This window comes from Poromitra crassiceps (genome assembly GCF_964638095.1).
Source record: "Poromitra crassiceps genome assembly, chromosome: 23".
NCBI classification, from domain to species: Eukaryota; Metazoa; Chordata; class Actinopteri; order Beryciformes; family Melamphaidae; genus Poromitra; species Poromitra crassiceps.
This window is the reverse complement of record NC_139639.1, coordinates 2708202-2718751: the sequence shown is the minus strand read 5'-3', so window position 1 is coordinate 2718751 and position 10550 is coordinate 2708202. Positions and strand designations below refer to the sequence as shown.

The 10550-nt window shown below is 42.7% G+C and overlaps 1 protein-coding gene across 1 annotated transcript; it reads right to left on the bottom strand.

The window, feature by feature from the left end:
- Positions 1-1819: 1819 nt before the first annotated feature.
- Positions 1820-3875, bottom strand: LOC310797222 (C2 calcium-dependent domain-containing protein 4C-like; the record flags this gene model as incomplete). Its single annotated transcript, XM_083659572.1, has 2 exons — positions 1820-2365; positions 3126-3875. 2 exons carry the CDS (start codon positions 3873-3875, stop codon positions 1820-1822), a joined length of 1296 nt encoding a protein of 431 aa, XP_083515698.1.
- Between the last annotated feature and the right edge of the window lie 6675 nt (positions 3876-10550).

The window sequence follows — 10550 nt, the reverse complement described above, 5'->3', positions numbered from 1 at the left end:
ATTCTGATTTTTCACCAGTAGAGGAGGCAAACACACATCCTTTACTATTCTGAAAAACCATTAAAAAAGTGTGTATCCCTGAGAAAGATGTTTGTCTGTCAGTTTGTGCGTCTGTATGCAAATATGCATGTATGTTATCTTAATATGGATAATCTAAACCTATAACTTAATTATATATATATTTATATATATATATATATATATATATATATATATATATATATATATATATATATATATATATATATATATATATATATATATATACTATACTATATACTATACTATACTATATATATATATATATATATATATATATAGAGAGAGAGAGAGAGAGAGAGAGAGAGAGAGATTGATACAGTAGGCCTATACCATCAGGATTGGGCCAGGATTCTACATCCTGTCATTCTTGATACCTGCTATTTGAACCTCATATTTGAGGACTGATTGAAATGCAGATGAGGTCTTAAAATTGAGAAGGGAGTTTGAACGCACACAGAGACAATATTGTGCGCATATGATTAAAAGCCTAAATAACACCCAATCGTATACCTTTCTCAGAGGACCCTGCCACAGAAACTGCTCACAACCAGAACCACTTCACACGGTTTTCACATCATGTCACATGATCACGACAAAAACACAGAGACAAACCACTGAGAGCTTATTGTGTTGATTTATTTATGAGACCGTGTAACATGAACAACAATCATATTCACATTAAAAACAAATTCCCCAAATATAAACTCTCTGTCCCTCAATTAGACAGAGGAATAATTGATTTAAGATCCTGCAGGCACATGCAATAACTCACATGTAACGCTATAGTGCATTATTACAAAAAAAAAAAAAAAAATACAGCTGACAACTAAAATTAGATCATGACTCAATGTATCACAACTGATATGAGCCCCACATCACAATGATCAGAGAAGGCAACACAACACCTTTCGTAATCGCAATGCTTTGAGGAAAAATACATGAAGAAAGACCACAGCTCCACTATTGCTCACATGAAGAAGTTAGTGGTAAGGATGTAAATACTATAGGTTCCAATGTCTCAAAAGCAACAGCCAATAATGTCAATTAGATATAAGGCCTTCCACTGCAATTCAGTGGCCTCCATTTTCCATCCATTGTATACACATTGCCATTACATGGTGTATAAGACGCAGCTTCCTTATGTCATCAGCATGCGTTTACCTGTCCAGTACAGAAATGGGATGAAAAAGTAGCCTGGTAAAAACAACAACAACAACAACAACAACATCCTCTTCACATGACCTCACATCCTGTTTCGCTCCGTGGATCCGTCTGGACCTTCACCCGCCCCCAGCCATTCCCGGACATGAGGCTGTATGTAAGCAGGCCAATCAGGGACTGTGGCGTACATTAATGGCGTCTCCCGTGGCAACGGGCGCAGCGAGCGTTAACGTTAGTAGAGTAAACACAGCCGTAAGTGCCGTGATTGCAGAAATAGACTCAATAACAATTCAACAATAACAGGAGTATATGCACCAGAGTTTCTGGGCGGAAAAGACGTTTTCACCGTTCTTCAGAGTGGATTTGGATTTGGAAACGCTGATCGGCTGAAGGAGCTGTCTGTCATGGCAAGTACTCCCGCCCACTGAAACCGATGTGTGCGGCTATAGAAGTCCTGATAGAGTGAAACAGAATGTCAGATCACGTTATCAGGATTTTTATTTTTATTTAATTTTTTTACCAGGCTAATGAAAAGGCCCAGAGAGGAAAGCGCCCTCTAGAGGCCCAGAGAGGAAAGCGCCCACTATAGATGCGGAGCTGTTAAGGAGCCATGCCACTAGAAGCCTGACAGCAGCTCACTGAGCGGCACCTCCCTCTGTCCCAGAAGGATGTCTCTCTTCAGACTGGTCCCTTTGTTCACCACCTTAAACTTCATGGCCAGACTCTTCACCTGCGCCCGGGGCAGCGCGTCGAAAAAGAAGTCCTCGTTGAACACTGGATTCCTGCTGTTCTTGACGATGGTGCTCCTCTGTTTCTGCTGCTTGCCGGGGTTCAGGTAGAGCGACACGCAGCAGTTGATGCTCCTAACGTCCGTCTGCCTGTCGTAGAGTTCCTCGGCGGCGAGCACCCGCACCCGCAGCCGAGCGGCCTCGGCGTCGTAGTGAGTGCTCAGCCTCAGTGTCCCCCCCTTGTGGAGGTTGACGGTGTGCTGGCGCTGCACGAGGTCCGGCGGCGCCGCGACCCTATTATAGGCCCTCGAGCGGAAGGCGGGAGAGGGAGGGCAGCGCGGGCGCCGCCGCTGCGTGTTGGGGCTGTTGTCGGCGGAGCTGCATTCGTCGGAGAGAGAACTGTGGCGCGCCAGGGAGCGCTTGGCACGAGACACCTGGAGGGGAGAAGAAAAAGCGACTCGTGAACATTCACAATGCAGCCTCGTGGTACATGTAACACATGGAAACTCTTTTTTGGCTGGACTGCAACAGCAGGGCCAGCCCTATAAACATGAATGTCTGTCACTGACTGACTGACTGACTGACTGACTGACTGACTGACTGACTGACTGACTGACTGAGAAGCACCATTGGTCGGCCGTGGCACGTGGCACATCCATACATGGGCCAGCCATATACACTCTTAGAAAATAAGGTTCATTATGGTTCTATATCAAACTTAAGTTTGTATATAATTTGCCAAAGAACCCCATGTCTAAAAAGGTTCTATACAATTTCCAATTACCCTAACCCTAACAAAGAACCCTTCAAAGAACCTTTCTTCTTCTTAAGGTGTCGACTGATTGGTGGACCCAAAATGGTTCTATATAGAACCCAAAATGGTTCTATTTTTAAAAAGTGGTACTAGGACCCCAAAGGGTTCTATAATGTTTAAAAAGTGGTTCTATATAGAACCCCAAAACGGTTATATATAGAACCCCAAGGGTGCTTTTGAATGAAGCATCTGAAATGGTTCTACATAGAACCATTTGAGGGTTCCAAATACGTGCCAAGCTATAGAACCCTTAAAGGCTCCATATCGGACCACTTCTTCTAAGAGTGTAGGTTTTGTCCCAGTCTTGTTAACACACTCATGCATCATTTTGTAAAGGCCAAAGCATTTATCTCTAGAGGCAAAGAAAGGAGAGAGCTCACCTTAGCTTGTGTCTCCTGGCTGATGGAGCGGAGGAGAGAGGCCGAGCGGGACAGGAGAGGGGAGGCGAAAGGGGAGGACTCCGCTGAGGAACAGGTGTCACTCTCTCCACCGCTGAAGTAGCGGTAGGGGTTGCGGTTGGCAGGGGCCAGGTGGGTTCCCCCTTGGGTGCGCCTCTGGGCATTCGGGGAGGTGAGAGGGCTGGTGGGGTCACTGTGGAAGAGGCTCTCCTTGCGTCGGGTGTGGGGGGACTCCATCAGGGTGGAAAAGCCATAGGAGGTCTGTGCCTTGAAGACATAGGGCAGAGACATGGCGGTCTGTGACTGGGGGTCTGCGTTGGTGTTGACCTCAACATTGCCTCTGTCCAGAAGCCCGGCCCCCGCAGGCTCATCAACGCTCTCGATCTGGATGATGTGGCGATTGGCGGACTTCTGGAGGCTGCGGGCGTCCCCGGACAGACGGGAGAAGAGGCGTGGACTGCACGGGTTCTTATTGCTCCGAGCCCTGGGGCTTTGGCTACAGATGGCGTGGTCAGAGGCGGAGGGTCGCAGGGTGGAGCGGCGCTGAGGCTCGGGTGTACGGGACTCGGGTTCTGATGGACAGCAAATGAGTTTGGGAGGGATGAAGAAATCGGGGATCTTGTCTGGAGTGAGGACATTGGCGTAAGCAAAAACAGGAATGTTCTCTGGTGCCTGCTGGGATTGCTTCCCACTGCTCTCCCCAGAACCACGCAGTTTCCCCAGAAGCCACATGCCCTCTCAGGTGTCTCAGCTCACAGTGCAGTTTATTCTGTGTTCATATAGGAACAAGAAGGAGACATTATAACACCTGATGGCAAACAATCAAAACAAAAACATCTGAATTCGTGTTTCTTTTCTCGATAAGACTGAGCGAGACAGTAAATCAGGGTCGACTCTCTTGCACCTCAGTACAGGCTACAGGGAGGAAAAACATCTCTCAATCAGTTTAATGAAAGGATATAGACATTTAACATTAGACATTTATAATTATATTTTGGGGACTCAAGTTCTCCTTTAATAAATTATTCACATTCTGCATGCTATGGAGACCTGCGGCACAGAAGTCAGTACGTAAACCAGATCAAACTGTAATTTGTTCAGCAATTTCAGTATTTCATTTATGTTATTATTATTATTATTATTATTATTATTATTATTATTATTATTATTATTATTATTATTATTATTATTGTTGTTGTTGTTGTTGTTGTTGTTATTATTAATGTATTTTTTGAAGTAGCCATAGCCCACTTCATGTCGCTGGAATTGTAATTTACCAATGAAAATGCTGAGAATTAGAATTAAATTGTAACGCATGGCAAGACGATCAAATAACTTTTACGCCGCAAACAAAGCCATATCATCGATGATTAGCCTATTTAGAGTGACGGAGCACTTTAGAAAGCAAACATATCTACCTGTTGGCTTGACAACTCTTCTCCTTTGAAAAATGATCGCTGCGTGCGCTTGTCTGGAACAACCTCTCCAAGCGCTCTGCTCTGCGCGTAAAAAGTATTTCCGTGGCAATCAGATCAAGTCCATGCGTGCGCAAAACAGACTGGTCGATCAGCGCTTTCTCTGATGATATCCCTTTGACTTCTGAGCCAATTGTGAGAAGGTTTCGAAACTGCACAACACAACATTTCTACTACTGCGCACACAGGGAAACAATGAATCACTGCTGGTCCATCATCCAAGTTTTGCAATGTGGGTTTCATGTGTAACACCTCATTGATTTTTAAAGCGAAAGTCGCTATAACTGACAGGGGATATTCGGGCGAGATTCACTGAACGATATAGCTACCGCAGTGGTTCTCAAAATGCAGTCCGGGGACCCCCTGGGGGTCATTGAGGGGCTTCCAGGGGGTCCCGCAGTAAAAATGGGAATACTTTATTTTCAATATATTAATTCCATGTATAAGTAGCCTAACACAATGACAGAATGTATAGGGCTATTTTGGTCATGGGTTTCATGCACTTTCTGTAAACATCTAAGCAAAGATCTTATCAGATGGGGGACCCTGCTGGGACAAAATCTTATCAAATGGGGGCAGTGATCTAATTTGTGTCAGTTTAGGGGTCCTTGGCGTGAATAAGTTATCCATAAGATATATATGAGGCTATAATGGTGCCACTGCTTCTAATCCTGGCTATGATGCATGGTACAATTAACTCAATGATCTCGAGTGGCACTATATGCTGGCTTCACATCCACTCATAGAACCTGTGTGGCATGGGCATTGAGCAGTGTTGGGGTAACTCATTACAAAAGTAACATATTACATGTAATATATTACTTTTAGCAGTAACTCAGTAATATAACTTATTACTTATAGGATTTCAGTAATATTATACCAGTTACTTTGTCAAGTAACTCAAGTTACAAATTACATTTTATTCAATCAAAGCACATATTTAAAAAAGATACAATCGTTTCCTAATCAAACTGTGTTTTTATGCCAAAAAACCCCACTATAGATGACAATAACAAAGGAAAATAATAAAATTTAGAATTTTGGATGGTTTACACTGATTTCAAGGCGGTTGAAATAATTTTTCGGGATGTTTCCGGGGCGGCAATGTCATTCTGCTGCTGCTGTTGTTTTGGTAAAAGTAATACAAAAGTAGTGTAATAAGTAAGGAGTTACTACACAGAAAGTAATATTGTAAAGTAACGTATTACTTTCAAATGAAAGTAACTAGTAATATGTAGTATATTACATTTTGAAAGTAACTTGCCCAACACTGGCAATGAGAGAAAGCACTGCTACTCCAGTTCTAAAGTTGTGTGCAATTTTGGATGTAATACCGTATGGGCTGGACAAAATGACTGTGAGAAATAACTAAAACTAAATGAAATCACAGGCAGTACACAAGATTAGTAGACTAATTAGTTGAATTAGCATGCTTTAAAGAGCGTGGTGCGGGTTAGCTTATTTTTCTTCCTGAATTAACATTTTGGGCCCATGATTAGTAAAAAAATATGGTCCATTGGTCACAAAACCGGCAAGATGACATGTGGTGGAAGGGGAGCTGTCTCCATAGTCTCCACACTCTCCATAGAGAGCCAAAGTGAAACGTCACTTCCTGCTTTCTCCCTGTAGTGCTGCGAAAAATATGAATGGCGGTGGACGGAGAATAAGGTTACTTTTTTGATCCCGTTTGAATTGTGCCACGGGGTGCTAACGCTAATTTTGTCCATTTAAAACATAACTTTGCATGTCAAGAAAGTCACAGTTTGTCATCAAACTGAAACGTAGGGGTTCGTTTCGTATAAAAACTACATAGCTCGTGGAAGCTCGTGGCATGTCGCCGGTCTTCAGCTTTGCTGATAGAGAAAGTGACGTCACTTAGGCGACAATGTATCGTAGTTTTTCTGATTTATAACTTCTAGTGCAACAGTTTGGCGACAAACTGCGACTTTCTTGACATGCAAAGTTATGTTTTAAATTGACAAAATTAGCGTTGGCACCCGGTGGCACAATTCAAGCGGGATCAAAAAAGTAAACTTATTCTCTGTCCACCGCCATTCATATCTTTTCGCAGCGCTGGTACAGGGAGAAAGCAGGAAGTGACGTTTCACTTTGGCTCTCTATGGCAAAAAGAACAGTGCACAAGTAAAGCTCACGACAGGCATAGACAAACTTGGTTTGTATCCAAGGCCATAGTCTCAGCTCCCAGACAATTGGAGATCTCCGTCTACCAAGTTGTGCGAAGAGATTGCGAAATGAGTCTACCAAGGCTGTAAAACAAAAATGCATAACCTGGCACAAAACCGTATGGAAAAAGTGGTCAGGCGATGGTCTTTCAGTCTTTTTACTATTAGGACTGTGTAGTAGGATAAATTCAAAGGATGCCTTCTACACCCACAGTGTTTGCTGCCAAGACTGTTAAAAATAGAAAATTAATGTATGAGCAGTCGTCTAATTGGGAGTAATTTGCCCCACTCAGTGTTCTCATGGTCACCGTATAACGGCCAAGGCATATGAACCCATTTTACAAGCCCACTTTCATCCTTCAATGAAAACACAGTTCCAAAGATGCACACACGACAGTGTGGCAGAGCATTGTGTGCCGGCAGGTGTGTCTTGATGTTTCATGCCGTGGTGCGTGTGTGTAACCGAAGTGATTCAGCGCTGATTCTTAATAGCCCTGGTCCCCAGATCTATTAATCTGTCATTGATGTTTTAATGCGACAGTTGATCGGAAATGCAACAATTTGCTTCCTCTCTGTGTGCTAGAAGGAAGAGAGATAACTCACAACATTCAGATTTTGCATTGAGGCTAGATTGGGGCTAGACTTTGGGGACAGTTCTATTGAAGTGAATGGGTAAGTAACTCCCCGGTAAGTGATGTTTGTGTAGATGGGCCATTGTATTTAATTGAGCAGTATTCTGCCATGTGACCTGTATGCAGAATATAAATTATATCATATGGGGAGACATTTATTTTTTGTATCATTTTAAAGCAACAGCACAGTAAAGAGGATATTAATCTAACATGATGTATGTAGTTCTTTATAGATCTAGCCTCTTCATTTTGCTCTCAAAGTGCACCAGATTGAAGCATTTTACTTTAAAATGGACAAAATTTTCTATCCGGGGGGGGGCCCCCTGGGCACCCCACGCCACGTTAAAATGACCTCGGTATTTCTCAAACCCTGGCTACGGGCCTGATTGCCATGTGTAGGCTAGATGAGCTAGAGAAGATGCAGTCTGAACCCCCGCAAGCCTACATCTCAACAACATTATGAGACCTGATCAAATCTGAAGTCCAGTCAGTGTTACCAGGACAACTGAGTTGCAGACAGATGTATGGTGCGGTCATGTGGACCTACACTGGAAATCATGAGAGTAAAGATTTTGCCTGTTTAACACTACACTGCATGACGTACTGTAGGCCTATAGCACTTTGGTAGATCTAGACACTGCATGACGTAGGCCAGGGGTGGGCAACTGGCGGCCCGCGGACCGCATGCGGCCCCCGACCTCACTCAGTGTGACCCCTGGGTCAATTTCCTTTTTTTCTTTTCTTTTTTCTTTCTTTTTTTACAAGGCGGACGTTTTTGGTTAGGTTAGGTTAGACCACCAAAATCTGTGTTTTTATTTTACTGTACAGCCCAGAACATGGCACTAATGGCGTTAGCATTGTCCATCCACATACTATTTAACGTCAGCTAACGCTATTGTAACAAACTATATCCAGGATGCACATTGCACATGCAACATTACTAATCTGATTAATATGACATATTTGGGTGATGTACCCCATCAAATTGCTGTAGCGGGCTTTACTAAATTTGAATATGAAAAATACAAATGTTGGTATAATAAACTTTGTTTGCCAGTCCTTTTCATCAAATTAGTAGCTATAATTGAGAGTGATGGTGTTACAGTATAGGCTACTGGTCGAAGTGCACGGTCACAATCTGGCCCTCTGGTAGCAAGGATTTCTTTTGTGTGGCCCTCTCTATTGTCAAAGTTGCCCATCCCTGACGTAGACCAATAGCTTTTTAGTAGATCTAGACACTGCATGATGTCATTGACAAAAATAGGATAAACAAAATGATTAAAAAGGCTGGCTCAGTGATTGGCCTTCCCCCTGACTCCTTGGAGATCACTATAGACCAAATCACCGTGACGTCACCATGTAAACAAATTTACTTCCGGGTACCACTTGGGGAAGGCGGCAGGTTTAAATGTGCGTGTTGTCAAATAAATGCTGTCAAACCCTCTCGTTGTTTTCGGCCGACTACTTTCAATTTAAATGGTTAAACGGTTGGTAAACATGCTTGTCCGACGTATCTAGCCTTTCTTCTGTGTTTGTTTTATGTAGTGTTAGCTAGCTAATAACGTTTGTTTGTCTGTCAAACTCGCTGTTTTTTTACGTTACAGACAGAGTAACCTCGCGTCACCAGGCTCTTCTCGGCGAGAAAGAGCCTGGTACAGACAGAGCTACTGACGCCACGTCAATTTAATTTAGCTTCAAGTCTACTCTAGTCTGGTCCAACAGGTAAATTAGCTAGTCTGGTCTCCACTAACGTTAGTGAAAGTGTTGTTATGAATGATATTAAACAACAACACAACACGGACGAACCATTTTTGTCTTCTTTGTCTGTTTTTGTCTTCAACACGTCAGTTTGTGCCGTCCACTGCCATTATAATGTGTGGACCTCAGGGGTACCCGGAAGTAAATGTAAACATCCCGCTGATTTGGTCTATAGCCAAGAGAACAAGGAGAACACTGAACTCTATTCTTTCTTTTGAAGGCCATCCTTTGTATAATGTATTTGATGCTCTGTGTAGTTTGTTTAGTGATCGGCTTTTGATGCCTCGTGCTCTACTGAGCGATTTAGAAGATCCTTTGTTCCTGCTGCTGTAAAATTCTTTAATGAACACTGCTAGCTCTGCATTGCGAGGCTCTCTTTTTGCTTGTGTTATGTAACTCATATTGTGCTGTATGTTACTGTTTCCTGTTTGTGTATCTGTACTCGCCCTGGTGGCAAACCATGTTTCCCCTCGGGGAGTAAGAATAAACACTATACCATACCATGTAGGTCTATAGCTTTTTAGTAGATCTAGACACTGCATGATGTAGGCCTATAGCTTTTTAGTAGATCTAGACACTGCACTAATGTAGGTCTATAGCTTTTTAGTAGATCTAGACACTGCATGATGTAGGTCTATAGCTTTTTAGTAGATCTAGACACTGCATGATGTAGGCCTATAGCCTTTTAGTAGATCTAGACACTGCATGATGTAGGCCTATAGCTTTTTAGTAGATCTAGACACTGCATGATGTAGGCCTATAGCTTTTTAGTAGATCTAGACACTGTACTGATGTAGGCCTATAGCTTTTTGGTAGATATTGAGGCTGCATGATGTAGGCCTATAGCTTTTTAGTAGATCTAGACACTGCACTAATGTAGGTCTATAGCTTTTTAGTAGATCTAGACACTGTACTGATGTAGGCCTATAGCCTTTTAGTAGATCTAGACACTGTACTGATGTAGGTCTATAGCTTTTTAGTAGATCTAGACACTGCATGATGTAGGCCTATAGCCTTTTAGTAGATCTAGACACTGCATGATGTAGGCCTATAGCTTTTTAGTAGATCTAGACACTGCATGATGTAGGCCTATAGCCTTTTAGTAGATCTAGACACTGCATGATGTAGGCCTATAGCTTTTTAGTAGATCTAGACACTGTACTGATGTAGGCCTATAGCTTTTTAGTAGATCTAGACACTGTACTGATGTAGGCCTATAGCCTTTTAGTAGATCTAGACACTGTACTGATGTAGGCCTATAGCTTTTTAGTAGATCTAGACACTGCACTGATGTAGGTCTATAGCTTTTTAGTAGATCTAGACACTGCATGATGTAGGCCTATAGCTTTTTAGTAGATC